The sequence below is a fragment of the Sarcophilus harrisii genome, chromosome 2 (genome assembly GCF_902635505.1).
Source record: "Sarcophilus harrisii chromosome 2, mSarHar1.11, whole genome shotgun sequence".
Taxonomy (NCBI): Eukaryota; Metazoa; Chordata; class Mammalia; order Dasyuromorphia; family Dasyuridae; genus Sarcophilus; species Sarcophilus harrisii.
This window is the reverse complement of record NC_045427.1, coordinates 52,231,662-52,252,775: the sequence shown is the minus strand read 5'-3', so window position 1 is coordinate 52,252,775 and position 21,114 is coordinate 52,231,662. Positions and strand designations below refer to the sequence as shown.

The 21,114-nt window shown below is 41.1% G+C and overlaps 2 protein-coding genes and 1 long non-coding RNA gene across 5 annotated transcripts in view; 2 read left to right on the top strand and 1 right to left on the bottom strand.

The window, feature by feature from the left end:
• Positions 1 to 6,198, top strand: part of GSE1 (Gse1 coiled-coil protein) — a 770,474-nt gene extending 764,276 nt beyond the window's left edge. For all 3 annotated transcript variants that reach the window (XM_031957167.1, XM_003758460.4, XM_012540351.3), the window contains 3 exons: positions 1,396 to 1,677; positions 3,216 to 3,319; positions 5,885 to 6,198. In XM_031957167.1, the coding sequence (XP_031813027.1) occupies positions 1,396 to 1,677; positions 3,216 to 3,319; positions 5,885 to 6,019 (521 nt within the window). In that variant the 3' untranslated portion in view covers positions 6,020 to 6,198. The remainder of the gene's footprint in view (positions 1 to 1,395; positions 1,678 to 3,215; positions 3,320 to 5,884) is intronic.
• Positions 6,199 to 12,132: 5,934 nt separating this feature from the next.
• Positions 12,133 to 16,106, bottom strand: GINS2 (GINS complex subunit 2). Its single transcript, XM_031957168.1, has 5 exons — positions 15,933 to 16,106; positions 15,408 to 15,522; positions 14,379 to 14,478; positions 13,440 to 13,566; positions 12,133 to 13,035 (listed from the first exon to the last, which is right to left on the bottom strand). The coding sequence occupies exons 1-5, from the start codon at positions 16,020 to 16,022 to the stop codon at positions 12,910 to 12,912; spliced, it is 558 nt and encodes a 185-aa protein (XP_031813028.1). The 5' UTR covers positions 16,023 to 16,106; the 3' UTR covers positions 12,133 to 12,909.
• LOC116422048 lies at positions 15,378 to 17,267 on the top strand. Its single transcript, XR_004232642.1, has 2 exons — positions 15,378 to 15,491; positions 15,999 to 17,267. It is a non-coding gene; the product is annotated as an uncharacterized LOC116422048 (long non-coding RNA).
• The last annotated feature ends 3,847 nt before the right edge of the window (positions 17,268 to 21,114 follow it).

The following is a 21,114-nucleotide window of genomic DNA, read 5'->3' as shown; positions in this document are numbered from 1 at the left end:
CCTTGGGAAAGCTTTCTTGGCTCTCTCTCTGTGACTGTACCAGCTATTGTTTACACAGTAATAAGTCATTTTGTTTTGGGTTCTAGGAAACCATAATTCAATCATTTATTGACTCACTGATCTTCACATTGGCAAATTTTGTTCCCACTTAGCAGAGGAGGACTTAGAGATGTATAAGCTAACTTTCACCAGGGCTGTGTAGATCTCAGCACTGGATCCCAACTCAATCCAGATTTTTGTCCATTAAGCACCGAAGCAAAAAAAAAAAAAAAAAAAAAATTGTAATTTAGCATCCTGCTTCTTATGACCCTTTTATGAGATCTTATAAGTTAATGTGGGAGTTGCAAAATTATGATCTGTTTTCAATAAGTATTTGATTTGTATCTATTTTGTATCTATTTTAAATACCTATATACTCAGGTTCATGTGAAAATTTCTTGGGCGAAGAGGATCATGAGTGGAAACGGGAAGCAGGCTGATGTACCTAAAACTTTAGTTTTTGATTTTGAACTTTGGAGAAGGCAAATGAATAAAATACCCTGTCTCCAACACAGTCGCATCACAGTAATTGCCATTAGCAAGTGTTTGTCCCTCTAAGGTTTATAGAATGCTTTATATATATTATCTCATTTGAGCCTCTAAAAACACTGGGCGAGTGTTAAGGGGCAGGTCAATTCCCGAAAACCTCCACAGCTGTGGATCATAGTATCTGAAAGAGTTTCAGGGCGGCCTTTGCTGACACAGGTGTTGCAGACTGGGAATGAGATAAATTGGAGGCAGAGGGAAGGGGAGAGAGGTCAAAGAACACAACAACCTCTCAGTCTCCTTTTATGCTCTCACAAGAGAAGATCCATTCCGAGTTGGATTTCCAGGAGCCACTGTTGGGAGGCTCCCATGTATTTCAGTAGCTCTCCTGTATATTCCAACAGGTGAGGAGGAAGGTACAATAGATAGTAGTAAGTACCATAGATATTATCCCTAGCTTTACAAATGTGTTGGCTCTGAAGAGCTTTAGTGCCTGAGGAGTAAGCTTCACTCAGACCTCTCAGGACACCCCAAGTCTATCATGCTTCTTACAGCTATACAATGAATGTTCCTCTTCACAGGAAAGTGATAGGACAGACCTGCTGTTAGGATGGACCCTTTCATGCATTTGTGTCTGCTTGCCATTCAATCCTCCACCTTTCCCCACTCCTCCCATGCCAAATAGCGTAGGGAGTAGGAAGGGAGCCAGCTGATGTGTGTTTGGATTGCCTTGTCTTTGGCCTTAGAATCCAGTAAAATGAATTGGCCCTTCTTTGGAAGTGACCCTGAGCTCATTCGCGTACTGGGGGGCTGAGCAGAGAGCCATTGTAATCAGCAGGTCCTCAGATCTCTGGCTTGTCTCTGTTCCAGGAAGTACAACCTTGCTCTCTGCTGAGCAGAACCATAAAGTTGACACCTCCGTCCACTATAACATTCCTGAGTTACAGTCCTCCAATCGGGTATCGATGGCTCAACACAATGGGCAGCAGGAGACCTCATCTGGGAGGAAGGGCCCCATCTCCCAGGAGCTGGACAGAGACTCGGAAGAGGAAGACAAAGAGGAGGAAGAAGAGGAAGAGGAGGAAGAAGCCCCCAGACCCAAGTGGCAAGGGATTGAGGCAATTTTTGAAGCTTACCAGGAACATATAGAAGGTCAGTGTATAGGACAAGTTAAAATTTAGCAAACCATTTGAGGAATCCAGTGTATATTTGAGCAAACTAATAAGTGGCAATAATACCTGACAATCGTATAATACTTTATAGCTATAAAACTGTTTTTATACTGTGTTTTATATATATATATTATTTACTTATACACACGCACAATATGCTTGTCATATTCAGTAGCGATAATCCAGGGAGGTCCAATAATTTTACCAACCAAACCAAACATTTTATAGGTTAGGAAGCCAAAGCCCAGAGAGAGTATATAAATTGCTGAGATTGGACCCAGCACTTTTATTTTTCATTCAGAACTCTTAGCACCGTGCTGTGCCTCTTTTCAGTGAACAGAGTTCTTATGACAAAACTGGGCCCAAGTGCCACAAGTCCTCCATGTTGCCGTTTTTTATTTCTAGGATGCAACAAGTACTTCTGACTGATCCCTGTCTAGAAGTTTTTCCTCTGGGTTTTATTCACAGTTAATCCCAAACTCTGTACAAGCGGGGGGTAATGGAGGAATCCTGAATAAAGGTGGATCCTGCTGCCAGATGGATCTGAGATGCCAAATAACCTGCAGAGAGGGCTTCTAAATATAGTCCTAATCAGATGCAATCTGTGTTTTGGAAAGTGACCTAGTTTACTGCAGCCCCAGATAACCCATCCGCTCGGTGGCCCTCCGATCTCCTACCTAAGGGAGGCAGGATGAACACTTAGATGATCTCGGCATCCCTCCTAGCCAGAAAATCTTGTGGCCCCCACCCCGCCCCTACCAAGTAGATCAGGTGATACTAGCCACTGGAATGGTGTTAACCAGCTCCCATGTCCAAGGAGACTGCAAGTGATGAGTTGAAAAACCAGAAAGCCTCGAGACCATCCATCTAAGCCCTACCTCATCCTCAAACTGGGAGATACACGGTCAAGTTCATTTAGCCAGGATTAGAACCTAGAGCTTCTGGAGCCCACATTTTTCCTCTTTAGACAATAACTTGTCCCTCAGTATTAGACCTATAGAGTCTGGTATGGATGGAGTTTACCGTACATTTTTTAAGGGCATCATGACGATGGATTGATATAATCCACTCTTTTTTCCTAAATGAGCATCAGCAAACCAATCAGACCAGAATGGACCATCTCTCTTTCTTTGTCTCCCCCAGGTACAGGACAGCTATTTATTTCCTTCCCACAAAATGCTTAAGAAACAAAAGACTCCTAAGTTATCTTGATACTCGTTCTCATTCTCCAAGGAGATTGAAGCTTAAAATACGGAGCACTTAGTGGGTCTCTTGAATCAGGAAAATTTCACCTTCTTTTCAGCTCTGCACTGTCCAGATTATTCCCTCAAGGTCCATGTCTTCTGGGCATCCAGACCATGGACCTTTGTGGTCATCCTCTCTCAGAAGGTTCTGCTTTCTTTCCATTAAAGGAGTAGTTGAGCGAGCTAAGCAAAATCAGAAAAATGTTACTCATTATGGAAACTTCCCTTTGGTTCCTTGATGGTGGTGGTGAAAGTCTTTTTTGTCTTACTGCAGAACAAAACCTGGAACGGCACGTGTTGCAGACCCAGTGTAGACGGCTGGAAGCCCAGCACTATAGCCTCAGTCTGACAGCTGAGCAGCTCTCACACAGCATGGCGGTGAGTGAGTGCCCAAGCCCAGGGGGGGCCAGGATTCTTCCAACTCCCCTTTACTTCTGTCAGAACCTATAAGGAGAGCCAGAAGAGTCTTTAACTCAACTAGTCAATCAGCAAGCATTTATTAAATGCCTACTGGATGCTAAGCACTGGTGTAGACAGATATCAAAGTGATACTGTCCCTGCTCTCAAGATGTATTTTGTGCTAAGAGACAATATGTATGCACCATGTTCACAGACAAGTAAATACGGGATTTTTACAAAATTCATACTCGGTATTAGAACAGGGAATAACAAGTGAGACAATGACTAAGACAGGATCTAATCCCAGCTCCTTATTTTGGATCTAGGACGAGGGAGGGAATGTGGTTGTCCTAATAGATATAATTTGAACTCGGCTCTTTGGGCTGGAGTGATTTGTTGTGTGCATCTTGTTGCCCCTCTCAGTTAGTCCTTAAAAAGATCCCGTTGTGAGGTAGGGGGTGCAAATGTTCATGTCCCTACTAGTAAACGGGGTGTTAAGGTGCCCTTCTTTTGCCAGGCTACTTACAATCAGGAAGAACATATGAAAATTTGACTGCTTTGAATTCTTACAGGGACATCCTTACAAACCAATTGCATTTGGAACTGCATACACTTTCCCCTTTAAAAATTTTATTCCCATTTCATATTAATAACCCAGAAATTCAGCAGACATATTTTAGGTGGATAGTGCTAAATTTAGTATTGAGAATATGAAACCAGTCCTGTCTTCAGAGAACTTGTGTTCTACTAGGGATATACAACATGCACACAAATAAGTATTGTTACAGAGGAATTTCAAAAGACAATTCTTAAGAACTGGGGGATCAAGAAAGGCTTTGCATTTTTTTTTTCAGTTAAGAAGCATTTCTTTTTTCTTTCCCATACTCCTTTATCCTCCCCCCCCACCCCCCCAAAAAATGTGTCCTCAAGCAAAACAAATTCTTGCATCAGTTATGTCCCAAAATGTGTCTCTTTCTGAATGTTGTGGTTTTCATTCATCCATCTCTTCAAAGAGCTACTCAACATCCTAAAGACAAATAAAAGAAAGGCTTTATCATTGATTCTCTGGAAACATTGGCCAGAGTTCTTAAGTCTTTCAAAGTTGTTTGTCTTTGCAGTGATGTTGTATAAAGTGTTCTGCTTTTGTTAGCTTCACTCTGCCTTCCATTTATACAAGTCTCCTCAGGTCTCTGAAACTATCCCTCATAATTTCTTTGTATCAACAACACTATATACTGTAATTTGTTCAGCTCATTAATCAGTTATGTCATACCCTTTTGTTTCTGGTTTTTTGCTATACCAGAAGGAGTCGCTATAAATATTTTTGTACATATGAGTTCTTTTCCTTTCTTTGGTTTCTTTTATAGCCTAGTGGTATCTCTGGGCAAAAGCTACAGTAACCTTGAGGTAGTATTCTGTATTTCTTTGAATGGCTAGACCAATTCATAACTCTACCCACAGTACATTTGATGTACAGTTTTATTGCAGTCCCTCTGACATTTGGGGTGTATGTGTGAAAATTAATATTTTGGGAACACTTATTACCAATATTATACCTTTACATTGAGTAACAGGGGAGGGACCAGATCATCTATAAGGGCCCTTCTAATTTTAAATCCTATGGTACAAGGGTTTTGTTGAAAGGAAAGACTACCACCAATACCCTCTTTACATAACTTCTTAGCAATTTGAAAAAATGAGAAATTAAAATTATTTTTACGATCTCCATTTCATCTTCCCTTTGACTTACAGATTGAATCTGCTAGCTATGATATACCAATGAAGTCAAGGAAAGAAGGGTCCCATATGTAGAAAAATAATTATTACTGTGCTTTTTGTTGCTTTCTATTCATTAGGGATTAGCTAAAGCATATTGTTACATGTGAATGCATACTATACCATAATAAATGATATATTGAAAAGAATAAGAAAAAGTTTATATGAATTGACACAGAGGAGTAGTGTACATATTGGCTATAACCATAACCAGAAAAAATAATAAAACGAAATTAAAATTGGGAGGGGGAAACTATTGGCCATTTTATTTGTCCTATATAATGTTTGAGAGACTGCTTACCTGTTCCACTGGGTAAAATGAAAGAAACGGAATATCACATTTAGCAAAAATGCCCTCAAGACACTATCTGTTTGGAATAAGTAGATATATGAATTCTTATTCATTAAACCATGGACAATTAGGCATAAGGTGGTTTTTGTTCATTCTATTCTATAAAATATTTACTTAACAACTTTAGGACAAATAAAGTATACGGTGTTCAGACTGAGTGACTCAGTGATAGAAAGGGTACAGTAAAGGAATCATGAGCATTTTGACTGAAGGTATTGGTAAGGACAATTATAATGAGGTTTTTGTTCTTTTGATTGTTTTTATGCTTGGACAAATACGGAATGTTTGTTACTTGGTTTTGTTGGCATATGCTTTGAATATTGAATTGGCATTGGGACTATGAGAGAAGAGCTGCAAAGTTTGCATTATAACATAGGACTTGTCTTGACACCATTTTTCTTTTCTGTCTCCAACAGGAATTAAGGAGCCAGAAACAGAAGATTGTTTCAGAAAGGGAGCGACTTCAGGCAGAACTGGATCACTTACGAAAGTGCCTTGCGTTGCCTGCAATGCAGTGGTCTAGGGGTTACTTCAAGGGATATCCCAGGTGACGTTCCCTTGCACTAGGCCGAACATATAGTATAGAAATATTATCTATTTTATTACCTTGAATATTTAATATTTTTCACTGGGAGGTTTGAAGCTTAAAAAAAAAAAGAAAAAAAGAAAAAGAAATTGAGAATGTGCCATGCATGAAGCAAAGGATTCTGGGATCCAGGAAAAAAAAAAACTTAATTTTGACTTCAATGCAATCGAATCACCTTTGTAATTCTGCAAGCAACCCATTTAGGAAGCCCATAGCTTTTGTTTTCTTTTCAAGTTGGTTTTGTTCTTTTCCCCCCTTTATTGTTTTGGCTTTATATATATATATATATATATATATATATATATATAATGAAGATGAAGGTTCCATTACCAACACTAAAACCCATTCAGTGTCCCAGGAGTGCCCATCTGCACTTGACTGGATCAAACCAATTCTGTATTCCTTCTGTTGCCATATTAGTTCTAAAGAACTGAATTTCTGCTCTGTGAGGATGGGGTGGGCTTCCATCTGCCCCACAAGTGTATGGCTTTCTTCGGTTGGAGAGGAGATTGGGTGCATTGTAAGTGACAGGATTGTTCATTTCAATTACTCAAGTAATTATCTTCAGAGCATCATGTCCTGGGAGCAAACAAAGCCACAGTACTTGAGACTATCCCTAAGGCTTTCCCACTGGAAATGCACTTATCTAAAAAAATAAAATGAATAAACAAACGGAAGGTACCTTTTTATTATGGGATGGGGAGGGGGGTGAATTGTACAGAACTATACACATACACACAGATACACACAGACACACACACACAGGCCCACGACATTGTGTTACAGCAGTGGGTTATGTTTTCATACAAACACAAATTTTGAGAGAAAAAAGTCAAAAAGGTGCTTCGGCCTTGTACTGTGTATATATATTAAAAAAAAACAAAGTTTTGTATGTTTTTATTACTTTAATTATTGTTATAAAAAGCCTGCCATTTTTAATATGTGGTTTGGGGGGGGGGGTTGGTTTGGGGGTTGGTTTCCTGTTTGGGGTTTTTTGTTTTGGGGTTTTTTTTTTTTTTTTTTTGGGTTCTATTTTTGTTTCTTTTGTTTGTTTTGGCAAAAAAAAAAAAAAATCTTGCTTTTAGTGTTTGTACCGCTGCTGGTCAGAACATTAAAATATTGAAGCATTTTAAAGAATTTTTTAAGAGGCAAAGTAAAAGCTTTCCACTGGCGCATATGCTGTCAATTCATTTTCAACTTGTGTTGTACCAGAGAATTCTTTCAAAAGCCATGCATCACTTCTAACCTCCCTCCTTCCCTTTCTCTGTTCTTTCTGTTTTTGTTTTTTTTTGTTTTTTTTTTTTTTTCCAGCACTTGGAAAGTAAATTGCAAATATGACCAGCTGCTATTGAGTGAGGAGGGGATAGTCTGTGTTGGGAACAAGATAAAAATTACTTCTGTGTGTTTTGTGGCAGCGCGCACGCGTGTGTGTGTGTATGTCTGTGTTTTCTTTTCAGAGACCTTTTCAGGAAGTAAATGTTCTGTGATCTAAATCTATGATGTCTTACAGCAATCTGAGCAGGTGCAAAGTAGAAAACTTTAGCAGCTTCACATAGATGCAGTTTTAAGAGCTTTTAAAGAGCCTAAATGTAAAGGTTCACATAATGTCTGAGCTGAACTCTTCTTTTTTAATGGATGTGGCAAGAGCAGGAGGGGCTAGAAACTGGAAGAATAAAACCGGACTGAACAGGAGAGGGGATTCTTCCATCTTGCCTTAGCCTTGGTCTATCTCGGCAGTGTTTTGTTGTAGATGGGGAAATTGTGTCAGGAAGAGGAAAGAGGGGTCCCATTCCCAAAGATAAGAATGTTTGGGGGGGCAGAGAGCAGAAGACGAGGTAGTCTTGTTGATTTGTAATATTTAAACTTTCTCACTTAGCTAGTGAGCAGTTATGTTTCTGCTCTTTGATTGCTAAGGGGTATCCCGATCTTTTCTCAGTCTAGATACAGCTTTCTAGCAGATGGCATTAACATGGCTTTATCTGTTCCTACACAGTTTATTCTGTATGTTTGCCAGGAATCTTCCAGTTATTAGCAAACTCAGACAAAAAGGGCCGCCAGTATTATCAGCAGTCAACAAGCGCCTTCCTTTCCAGAGATATTACTTGAAGAGAAGAGAGGCTATACTTGGATACCTCCTCCCCTCAAAAGATATTGTGAAATTTGCCATGTACTCTGTAGGTGGAGCTTGGGGGTAAAGGAGCTAATTTGCCAAAGACGAGGGCAAAAGTATCAATGTACTTCCATAACAAAATCTGCTGTGTCTAGTTTGGAATTTCTGAGGGAGGGGCATTTTCTGCCGCTGAGCCCTTTTCCATAGTCCGTGGGAAAACTTGTCTCTTTTTGGATTCTGGGCTAGGAATAGTCTCAGTCGAAGGAAACTGGGCAAAGGAAGGTTTACCAGCTCATAGGCCTGTGACATCATGGAAGAGGGAAGAGACAGCACAGGATTTTGAGAAATCTGGCTAGCCTAGAACACACTTAATTAGTCTATCTGGCCACCAGCTCCAGGCTTTGAGGAGTATTTTGTCAGCTCTTGCCTTGCAATGGACTCTCACCTAGCCATACTGGTATAACAGCAGGCAAAAGATAGTATGGTTCCAAAGGTGCCTGTTGATTGATAGGTGCCATAGGGTTGAGAGTACACTACTATTAAGAGAGCTTTGACTATACTTGTTTCTGATTGGCATTTGACTCTCAGCTTGACCTCTGAGCTTTCTGTGCCCATTTCGTTACATAGATCTCTGAATACTCTCCTTCCTCCAAAAAAAGAAACCCATAGAACAGAAATGACCAGTAGGATAAGGAACTATTGAAACAAACACATTCTTGAAATGTGTAGATATTCTGATGGGTTTTTCTCCTTGTCACGTTTAGAATAGCACCAACACAGAAATAATTTATAATTATTTTATACACTTCTATTCAGAAAAATGTGAGAATATGGCAGCTCTTAGTCTGTTTTTAATTAGGCTCTGAAGAAAACTGACAAAAACAAAATCTGGAAAGCTTTTTAATTTGTTAGGATTGATTGAAATGCAGGGGAAAAAAACTTTTAGGATACAAAATGGTGAAAGTTCAACAAATATTTATCATGATTGGCTCTAGATTTGATGATGCTCTCTTAGTTTCATTATTTATATAGAGATTTTGGTTTTTTAGCAACTAGAAATGGTACATCATTTTTGCAGAAATAAGACTGCAACCCAGACTCCTTAAGGGTTCAATGATGAAAACTGCTGAATTTTAGGACTCAGCAGCTATAGATAGATATTTGCACTTCGCCCCCAAATTGAAACAAAACAAAACGCTACTGAGGCTTCTTCATATCTTGGACTTAGCACCCAATGATGTCATTTTCCTTTTGCAAACAGACATTCTGGAAGCAACACATGGCTGGCACAGTTAAGACACTTAGAGTAGTTCAGTTTCAGAAGAAACAACTGATGTCTATCAGTTGTCTGAGCAAAAACGAGAGTAACTGAGATGTCATATTCAGTCACTTTTGTATGTTACAAGAGGTGAAATTAATTCTGGATAATCCGATTCAAGGGCTTCAGTTGGACAAATCATTAAGTTGCCATTGCCCTTTGAAGAAAATTAATTTCATTAACCTAGAAACACATGAAGCTGTGATTCAAATTCATTTATGAATGAATGGCATTTTAAAAATAGCATTGTATATTCAATCACTGCCCCACAACTGCCATATTATGAAAAGCTGAATTTCAAAGAGGACCCATTTTTAAAGAAAATCTTGTTAAAAATGCATCCACTCCAAGTTATCTCTGAGTTGCAGGAAGAGATTTCAAGGAGCCGCCACTAGATGGAGATGGTCAACACGCGCCAATTCTAGTACTCTAACTGTATATTAGCCATTTGCAGCAATTCCTATACTCTTTAAAGTAACAAACGCTGTTGATTCCTTTTTTCTTAATCCTTTGGTAGCCTATCCCCAACTTTTTGACCCTGTGCTTTACTCTAAGAATTCTTCATTCTGCCTTGACCCAAAGCCCATGCTGATTGGTTGTGATTTGTATGTACCCTGTGCATAATTCCTAGAGCAGTAAATCAGTACATGGGAGGAGGAAGGGCACCTCAGTCAACAGGGGGGCAGTTTAGATGCTGTGAAATTAAACCTGTTCTAAGTGTACTTGTTTGAATTAATTGTATTGTAATATATTATTTGTTGAATGTAGTAATTAGGTATTTATGAATATATTGCTGTAATTTCTGACAACATCCAAAAAATAAAATCTTCCTAAATCAGTGTTGAGGATGATTTTCTGATTAAAGCGTTGCAAAGGACCAGCTGGGCCTTTCCAAACCATCGAACGATTCCGCTGTGACTCAGACTTGGTTCCTTAGTTTAGAAATTGGCAAAAGAAAAAATGGAAAAGAGGGATTTCTAGCTGACATTCCAGTTCTTGAATATGCTCCCCTCTACCCCAAAAAGTTTTTTATAACATGGGATGCAATCCTAAAGGTGGGAAGGAGAGTGAGCTAGCATAAAAGCAAAGAACTTCCTTTGCTCATGATAGATTTCAAAAGGTGATGTGAGATAATAGATTCATCAACAAAGGTATTTTGTTAAATGTCCACGAGAAAGCTGCCAGCCAAATAAAGTTAATCACAAAACATGCGACTCCACACAACTGTAAAGATGTTGCCAAGTATTGCATTTACATATTTATGTCCTCCACAATGTATTGCACCTAGTTCAATAAACATTTGATGAAACTTAGCCCAGAGTCAAAGGGATGATTAAAATCAGGGAGGAAGCCATAGTTTTAGAGCAAAGACAAGGGAGAAAAATAGAACTGGGGCATGATTCATCTAGTGCCTACAAGTGAGAATTGATCTTGAACGCAAAGCATAAATAACATTCTCATTTTCAAAGTCAACAAGTTTGCCTAGTAAATGGGGTACTGCAGCCATCCTCAGTACTTCAGTCACTGACCACTGGGTGGCAGTGTACAGCCCTTTCAGAAGAATATACCCCCAATCTCAAGTCATTATTTTCAAGGCTGCTGAATTATTCTTCATTCCAAATCCCACAGACATCACCAGTTATTCAAGTAAATGCTCACGATAGTTTATTTGGTTTTTTTTACTGGCAGCCTTAACTCAAGAATTTATGAAATAATGCTGCTTCTGGCCACAGGCTTGGGAAGTAACTCTGGAACAATTAGCTTAGCTACCAATTTTTCTTCTTGAACTCAAAATTGCTTTTGAAACCAACATTCATCAGACAGGGCAGGTAAGTGGAGACGTGGGTTCTTCACGAATTCTTTTTAAGTAATGGGATGAATGGTAAGTCTACAAAATCAGTCATGCTGGTTAAAGAGGGACCCTGGTCTGTGACCTTTGCCCTACCTATCTGGTCACAGATACCTCATTGATTTTTTTTGACATGGAAATCTTTGGAGAAATAGGAATGATATAGTCAAACAGCATTTATTAAGCACTTTCTGTGTGCTATGTGAGTGTTGAATGCTTTCAGTCACCAACAATACTGTGCACTGTTTCTGTGCATTACACTGTACTAGGCTCCAGGAAGAAATCATGGAAAGGTGACAGTCCCTGTCCTTGAAGAAATGATCTTCATGCTTGTTATTCTAGGACATTTCCTCAGATTCAAAACCCATTAAGTCAGATATGTCTCTAGATATTTCCCTCACACTGTAACACTAGTGATTTTGACTAGCAATTTTTGAATATTCATATCACTATTATTTGAAACTGTTAACATTCCTTAAATAATAGCTGGCAAACAGCACTTCGAAGTTTGCAAAATGCTTTAAAAATGTCCCATGATCCTCACAACTTGGGAGCAAGATGCTATTATGATCCCCATTTGACTAAGGAGATAGGTTCTTGAGAGGTTAGCTGTCTGAACCTTGACTACCTGCAAGAGAAAGCCATTCTCTTGAGTTCCTATCAGAAGTGGGGACAAATTCTTACCTGTGCTTGATATCTTCAGCTGTGCTTGTTACAGCTTTGGGTTTTTCACTAGGTTGAATTAATAGCCCTACTAGCTGACTTGGCAGAAGCAAAGGAAAAATCACATTCAGATCCAAATAGAAGATTTTACATATTTATTGGTAAACAACCGAGTGTTGTTTTGTGTATAATTCAATTTAGCCTTTAAAATGACCTAATAATGAACTGTATGGTCTAGCTCTTTCAACCATTTTGACACAATAGCCAGGTGACTATTATCTGTACTACTAGGCAAAAAAAAGTTCAAACCATTCAACCACTTCTGAGGTTGATTCAGCCAGTCAGCCTAAGCAAACTATAACACATTAGCATCAGTAACAATCCAATAAGACTATCCCAGAGTGCAAAACTTAACAATAAAATTGTAAAGATATTAAGTAAATAAAACAAAGTACATAGAAATAAATTCCAAATCACACCTTCATTATTGTGCCACTGATAAAAATATACATGAAAAAGAAAAACAATATCCTGCTGGTAGTCTTGAACCAACAACATCTAAACCCTGTACTGACATTCATCTCAGAAGGAAAGGGTGGGGGAGAAGGAGTGGATTGAATCTGCCAGGGAGAAGAAATTATTTTGCAACAGGGATATTCAAGATCGACAAGGGCCCAAAGACATCCTCTGAAAGTGAGGAAGGCCTGATGATTAATATTCAGTCTCTCACCTATTGCTTCTCTCAAGGAAAAGGAAAGGATGTCACTGTCCTATCATCTACATGTGCTTCTGATATTCCAAGAACTCAACTACAGGAAGTTCATTCCTGAGAAGTGGGCAAGGTATCAAACTAGCCTCTTTCCACTGCCTACTCTCAATCTTACAAAACTCCTTTAAGGGGTATAACATCTTCCTCTAAAAGTCCTGAGACTGAGCACTCTCTGCAGGATGGAGATTTGTGCGAAGTTTATACATATGATTTAAGGCTTCTGTAAGAAATGCTCCTGTAGTGTTGATCTCCATCAAGGTTAGGTTATCCAGCTAAAAGGCAAGAAAAAAAGATAACTCCTTTAGGTAATATGTTCATCATAAATTTAAGGGATAAAGACAAAAAGTAAGGAAACTCTCTTGACCAAAGTCAAGCACATTCTATTTGCATGTTATACTCGAATGCCATGTCACACCTGTAAAATTTCTATTAATTCAACAAAATTAAGGCATTTGAGGAAAGCAAAATCTGATTGGTTTCATTTAAACCTTGGTTACTTTGAAAAATGATTGAATTAAATTATATTAAATATGGACCCAAATGAAGTCTAATTGGCTGCTCACTGATAGGAGTGTTTCATTCTTTCCCTCCCAAACAACTGGTGTAATCCCAGAATGGCATGAATACAAGAGAAGTTATTATATGTATGCACATATATACATATGTTTGAATATACCTTGGCATGTGCTTCTTGCTGTTTGACAAAACTGTCTGCAGATACCCGGAGTTTAGCTATACGAGTGTCCCACATGTCTTTAATCAGGGTCCGGATCTCATCTGCCTTGGGGATGTTATCTGAAGCACTACAAGAGGCAAAAATGCATCAGAACAGGTAGAAAGGCTTAAGCAATATTACCAAAACTTAAGAGTAAGATGCTGTCTTTGATTCATTTCGTCCTGAATTTTGTACTTTGCAAAAATAAGGACCTAACAAGTTTAGTGGCAAATGGCCAGGTCTAGTTTAGATTATCAATGAAGTTCCTTTCTCATTAAAGCAACTGTCCAGGGAAAGTGTTCATATTTGAATCCACATGAAATTTAAAACAGAGTTTCTCTAGCTGTCAAGTTCAAGAGTTTGTACCAGGAACAATACAGTAGTTTATATGATTCATGCCCAGGAAAATGGTTTCAAAGATTGGCTTAAGAAACAGTAATTGTTAACCAGCCCATTTTAATATTCACTTCCTAAAGATGTGCACTCAATGCCAAAGGTATCAAGAAGAATATAGCAAATAGAAAATATGATCCCCTAGATATCTGGGGGAGGGGGAAGAACCAAACACAAAACAATGTTAACAAATGCATATGAGTAAAATAAAAATTAGTATTATAGTATCCCTTTGCTTTAAAAAAAAAAAGTAAAGAAAATCATATAAAGTTGGGGTGAAACCAAGCTGTATTTTCAAGATGTAAAAAGTAAAGAAAATACAATAGAAGCTGGGCTAAGAGGAAAGGATGGACAAAGTCACAATAAGCAGGAACCAAATAAAATGATCACATTTAAAGCCAGGAACTAAGGTCAACTTTTTATACCTCTTCTCCCCTCCCTACCTCTGCCCTAAACACTGCAAATAGTAAATGTTTAATGGACTGAAATCAGAAAGACTATACTTACTGATTTAACAATAATTTGGTAAGTTCCATATAATAAGGACTAGGCATTGGAGTAAATGTTTCCTCCTTTCTCTCTTGATCTCGTATCTCCTCCAATTTTTCTAAAATATATAGAGTAAAATGTTTTATAATCACAATATTCTTCCTTTTTAAAAATAAAATCATAAGATTGAATCTATTTCCTCAGCCGGAATATTTCAGGCCATTCTTCTGAAAGGCTGATTAAAAAAAAAAAAAAAAACACTATCAGACTCATAAAGGACAAATTGCCTAGATTATACCAAATTCAAGAGTTTAACTCTTGGAGAAAAAGCAGAAAACAACAAATTCCAAAACCAGAGGTATCAGACAGACTACAGAGTTGGTGGCCATTTCCCTGGGAAGGGATGGAATAGTGATGAGAACTTTTTACTCAGTAAAAAATATTTATGTATAATGGCTCTCTCTTCCTTCAGCAAGTCCACGAATCTTGACACACATGCTAGTATATCAACCAAGTCAAATCTCTGCCAAAGCCTCCTATACACAGGATAATCACTTACTGAAGGGATAGTGAAACTATATTATTGTGCTAGTCAAATAAGACTTGATGGCTCCTACAGAGGAGGGACATAACCTATTTAAAAATTTCTAATTACCTCTGCCCCTAATTCTTCAAGCTACTGAAGCCTTACTGAACTGGGCAAAAGAACTTTTGCCCTTGGTCATCAGGGACACCTACGGGTGGGTTTCAACAGTCCGGCAGACAGGGAGAGAGAAGCACCTGTGCTGCCCAGGACAGGCCCCGCCCCCAGTCCTAGCCCCGCCCCCTCCAAGTCGCATCCCCCAGAGGCACTAGCCCCGCCCCCTCCAAGCTGCAGTCCCCGGGGCACTAGTCCTAGCCCCGCCCCCTCCAAGTCGCATCCCCCAGAGGCACTAGCCCCGCCCCCTCCAAGCTGCAGTCCCCAGAGGCACTAGTCCCAGCCCCGCCCCCAAGCCCCGCCCCCTCCAAGTCGCAGCCCCCAGAGGCACCAGCCCCAGTCACCCTTACCCACGTCCATCCATTCCGGGGGAACCACTCGGCATTTCTGTCTCTGTTTCAAGTTCATCGCCAGCCAAAGGGGGACCTGCACAGGTAAGCCGGGATTAAAAGGTCCCAGGTCTCCCTGCCGAGAGGGAAAACGAGCCACTGTGAGAAAAGAGAGTCCGAACTGCCGGGGGGACCCCAGCCAAGGGGACGCTGGGAGTCCCGGGGTCACTGCGGGGTCAATCAGGGGGAAAGGGACAGGAAGTCACCCAAGGCCCCCCTGCCGCGGCTGCTGGCAGTTCCCCTGAGGAAGTCTGCCTCGGAGCTGTGATGGGGGGAGGGGGAGGGGAGGGTTTCAGGGATGACAGGGGGAGGCGCAGAGTGCAGGGTCCCGGGGAGGAGAACCGAAAATGGGGGCGGGGGAGGGGCGCCAAGGCAGGGGACGAAGGTGCTGGGAGGCTCGGGGAGTGACTGAGGCCCGCGGGGCATGTCGGGGGATACTGAGCCCGCGGGGTGGGCAGGCCCCGGACGTCCCCAGAATCCGATTACCCCGATGAGGTAGATCTTATCCAGGCTGAAATTAGGGATGATGGTGACCATCTCCTTCTCGGCCAGGAACTCCACCTCGGCCGAGTCCATGGCCCGCTCCCGGACTGCCTCCTCCGACGCGCCAGTCAGAGCCCCAGGATCCGAGGCCTAGGCGGAGCCCTGGACTTCCCGCCACTCCGAAAGCCCCGCCCCCCGCGCGCGAGCAGCCTAGGAAGGACCTATCAGGAAAGGGGACGCGAGTCCCGGGGACGAGACGGCGTCGCGTCACTTTCTCGGGGATTGGACGAGCTCGCGCCCGCCGGCGTTTCCGGGTCTGCGCCTGCGCTCCTCGCGTCTCAAGTGCTGGGGGTCCCGGGTGGGGGAGGCGCTTCTCTGGCGGGCGGCGGGGGGACAGCCCCGAGACCCCCGTTAGTCCTTGGTCCGCATCTCCCGTAGCAGCGGATGAGAGAGCGTAAGGGAAGCCTGGAAGGAGGGACCTGAGTCCGGAGGAGCCGAGTTCGAATCTTGCTTCCCCCCTTCGGAGTGGAGCTTTCCATTCCCCGACGCTGACTTCCCTTCAGGAGCCCCCAGATACCCCAAACCCCAAGTCGGAGGAAGACTGGGGTCTGGCCCCGCGTTTGTTCCGAATCCTTTTGGAAAGCGCGCGTTCCCTTCCACATGGACCCAAGCCAACAGTCCCTCAGAGGAAGACTCGTCCTGGGCCGCATGGCCTTTGGGCGTGACGTCAGTCGCAATGGTGCTTTGTGGGAATCGGGAAGATCTGGGTTCAAATCCAGCGGCGTGACCCTGACTCAACCATGTACCCTGTCTAAGCTTCAGTTTCCTTCCCTGTTAGATGAAGACGAACAGGATTGAATATAGTCCGGAGTTAACAAATGGCCACCCCTCAGGGGTATCCGGAAGTAGATTGCAGCAACTAGTGAAGTGAATCCAGAAAGGGAGAGGAAAAGAGTGCCCGCGTCCCAAATTCCTTCCCAAAGAGGACCCTCGTCATGGAGGTGAAGCCATGAATGCGAGGGAGGGGGAGGCACCAGCTGACTTTTCTCCCAATCGTCCGGGCCCAGTGGCAAGATCTAAATCAAGACTTCTAAAGATGGCCCTGGTCGCAGTGGGGCCTTTTAAAATCAAGGTCTTTAACAGGCCTTAGTTTGACTGAGGCGTCCCCCAATCTGTGATTAAGACTAAGAAGAAAATTAAAGATTAATTTTAAGGGAAAGATTAAGAAGAAAATAAAAAATTCCAGATATCTAGATAGATAAGACAGAGATAGAAATTTACATAGATGTTCTATCCTCCATTTTCAAAGAGAAACAATGATATCATTGGTGATACCTTGACTTTTGTGTAAATTTGTGAGGCAAAAACTGCACCAAGTCCTAGTATTCTTTCTTCCAGAGTTATCAAAGTCAGGGCCAGGACAAAAGTCAGCACCACCGAGGACGGTCTGGGATGCAGTGGATGACCTTGGCATCTTTGATGTCTGACCAAGTTCAGATCACTGCACAGCAGCTGCCTCAACCACTTTTTTAAACAGTTTTCATCCTCCCACTCAGGCAGGGGATCATCTTTATATGCTAGGAGTAGACACTCCCCTAATTCACTGTGGGGTTTGAGATCTGTAGATTTAGCCCATCTGCTGAGAAGCTTTTACTGGAGTGTGACAGTTGGGTATACTGCAACTTCCTGGAGCCATAGGCAAGAAGCCACTGGGTAACAGGGGGACACGAAAGGGAGATGAGCAGTTGTCACACCAGGGGTTCTCCCTGAAGGTGAAAACTCTCAGCTATCAGAGTCAGAGGTTGATTTTGAGTTTCTGATGGGATGAAGCTGGTTCCAGAGCATGGCCACAATGAAGAGGATCAAAGTGGGAACCAGGAAATGTCAAGGACAGAAGCAGGAGGGATTGTGTCCAGTGGTCAGGAAATAGCAGGTTGTATGACTAACAACCAGGGGGAACTCTTCTCCCTCTTTCGAATCTCATCAGCTCCAGAAGATTTAATTACCATCTCTTTGCTGATGATTCTTCTCATACCTTGAGTGCTGCAATACCCATTGGTCAGTCTTCCTGTCTTGCCTGTCTACTCACCATTCAGCCACTAAAGTGAAATCCTAAAGAGCATGTCTGACCATGTTACACCCCTACTCAAATAAACTTCAGTGGCTCCTTATTGCCTTCAGAATCAAATATAAGATCCTCTGTTTGGTATTCAAAGCCCTTCTAATAAACTGATATCTAATCTAATGGCCTTCTAGGCCATTCTTTCCAGTCTCCTTATACCTTACACTCCACCACTTCCAGGTACTTTTTGATCTAGTGACCCTGGTCTCCTGTCTTGTCCATTAACCAGACATTCCATCTTTTAGCCCTGAACATTTTCTTTGGCTGCCCTCCATGCCTGAAATGGTCTCCCTCCTCTGCTTTTCCTACTGACTCCTCTGCTTCATTTAAGTTTCAACTAAAATCCCATCTTTCTTTCCCAACCTCTCAATTCTAGTGTCTTCCCTCTGATAATATTTCCTCTTTATCCTGTCCATAACTTGCTTTGGATGTATTTGTTTGCATGTTGTCTCCCCATAAGATTGTAAGCTTCTTGATAGGAGGGACTCTCCTTTGTTTCTTTTTGTATTCCCAAAACTTAACATAGTATCTGGTACTTATTAGATCCTTAATAAATGTTTATTGATTGGTGGGAAGTGAGAGAAAGAATTAAGATCTTTTATTACATAAGGAGACCCTGGAAAAGGGAAAACCACAGGGACTATTCAACACTAAACTTAAGTAAAAACAAGATGTGGGGGTCTAGATGTTAGGAAATGTGCCTGTCTTAGGATAGGTGTAAGAGAGATAGGGGTTAAGACTTGTGTTAACTGAGAATGCTTAATAGGTTTCTGAATATTATTTTCTCCACCCTTGGGTGAGTGAGGGCTCATTTTAATAGATGTGCAAGTCTTGTGGTAGGAGGAAGGGAAATATCAAGGGGCAAATATATAATAGGCGGACAAAGAAGTTGTGTGCTCTGTAGTATTCTGCCAGTGGAGAAACATAAAAGAGACCTGTGGGCTTGAACAAGTATAAAAGGACTTGTTCTTCTGTAAGGGTGCCTATTCTACAGTCTGCAGTTATGTAATTAAAGACTTTTAATTTCACCCCTCCCAAGTCTAGTGAAATTACCTGTGGTTTCATTGTTATAGGGAATTCCTGGAGAGAAAAAAGAACTGCCAATGAAGATTTATGTGTTCTCAGCAATATATAGTTTCAGAGAGTTGCGGAGAATAGTGGGGTGCTAGAATCAGCTCAAATGATTGTGAAATGTTCAGTGTGAGTATCTACATTTTTGAAATTGGCAAAGGCTATCAATGGGGGCCTGACTTATTGTCATTCTGATTGTCTAGACTTGAGAAAGTGATGGACAAAATATTAATGGTGCAAATTGAACTTAAAAGTGTGTCTTAAACATTTACTAGCATCCACCCCACCCCACCTCCCAAGAAGAGCAGTGACTTAGCTGTAGCTTAGCTTAAAACATGGTACCTAGTAGGTACTTAATGTTTATTGATTGACTTGCTTAGAATGACAAACCCCTGCTCTTTCTGGTTCCAGGGCTTTAGAAATCCCTAAAGCATTCTGTCTTTCAACATAAATAAAAACTCCAGGAATTATTAGCAGGTAGGGAAATTTAGGAAAAAGCCCCTGCTTTCAGGCAGCTCACAATATAGTTATAATGTAAATGAACAAATCAGAGAAAAAGAGTGCAAGAAGCTTACTTAGGCCAGAGAAGGCATTATATTTTCATCTCTCTCTCTTTTTGCATGTCTTTTTTTTTTTTTTTTTTTTTTACAATTCTGAACTTTAGAAGTAAAACAAGCATTTCCATAATAAAGTGGAATAGAAAAACAGATTTCACCTGACAGTGCAGCTCCATTATGTCCAACTTGCTATTCCTTTCAAATATACAACAAAGTTATGATGTAACTTTCTTCCCCACCCCCAAAGATGGCTACCATTAAACATAAATATGTACACGTGCATGCATGCACACATATAGGTATGTATATACACATGTATAAAGTGTGTTTACATGTGTGTAAGTATCACTCCTTCTCTGGATGCAGACAGCATCTTCCTTTATAGGATCTTTGCAGTTAATTTGAGTATTTAAAATAGTCAGCATTATACTTTCTTGAAAAAAGATCTCTTACCCAAATTCAAATGCTATCTGCTCACTGATGTCAACAATTCTTTTAATATGGGGCAAAGTCTTTTATTCTACTAAGTAAATTTGGACTTCCAACCTCAAACACTATGGATTCCACTAAGGAGACACTTCATCTCCTGGCTCTGGGCACTCTGGTTATTGCTCTTGCCTGCAATGTTTTCCCTCCTCCATTCTGAGTATTGACCTCCTTAGCTTCCTTTAATTCCCAAATAAAATCTCACTTTCTATAGGAAGCTTTTCCCAGTTCTCTTAGTTCCAGTGCTTTACCTCTGTTAATTATTTCCTATTTATCTTCTATAAACTTGCTTTTATTTACTAGTTTGCATATTGTCTCCCCCATTCAAAGATAAACCTTTTAGGGTCAGGGACTGGCTTTTGCCTCTTTTTTTTTTTTTTTTTAATCTCCAGGGTTTAGCACAATGCTGGCATATAGGGGGTTCTTAATAAATGTGAATTGATTGATTGACAGGAGAAAGGTCATAGCCATTGACACCAGGGAGTAAACCAGTTGATCAGACAGCTGTAAGCAAATGGGGAGAGAGAGGAAGGCAGAGACAGAGACAAGAGGGAGGGAGGAAGGGAGACAGAAATAGAGACAGAGAAAGTCAGAGAAAAAGAGACAGAGACAGAGAGAGATAGAGAAAGACAGAGAAGGAAAGATAGAAGGAGGAAGGGAAAGAGGGAGGGGAACAGACAAAGAGACAGAGGAGGGAGAGAGAGAAAGAAAAGGGAGGGAGACAGAGAGAGAGAGAGACTGAAAGAAGGATGGAGGGAAGGAGAGAGAGAATTTGAACAAATAGCCAGACTTTGGGTTGTTGAGATGGTATAGGAAGAATCAGCTGGAAAATGGGGAAATGATGCCCAAAGGGAAGATTGGGGGTCTGAAGACAAATCCCACAAGTTTGCATAGGCTTCTCACTCCTACCCCCTTCCCAATTTAGAAACTCCTCCAGGCATCTGATGGC

Bases quoted from the DNA above. Each gene is read 5' to 3' on its own strand.
- GINS2 (XM_031957168.1), bottom strand. From the start codon at position 16,022: ATGGACTCGGCCGAGGTGGAGTTCCTGGCCGAGAAGGAGATGGTCACC. The intron at 14,479-15,407 runs GTAAGGGTGACT...TATATATTTTAG, and splicing joins CCCGGAATGGATGGACGTGG to AAAAATTGGAGGAGATACGA. The intron at 13,567-14,378 runs GTAAGTATAGTC...TGCCTCTTGTAG, and splicing joins ACCAAATTATTGTTAAATCA to TGCTTCAGATAACATCCCCA.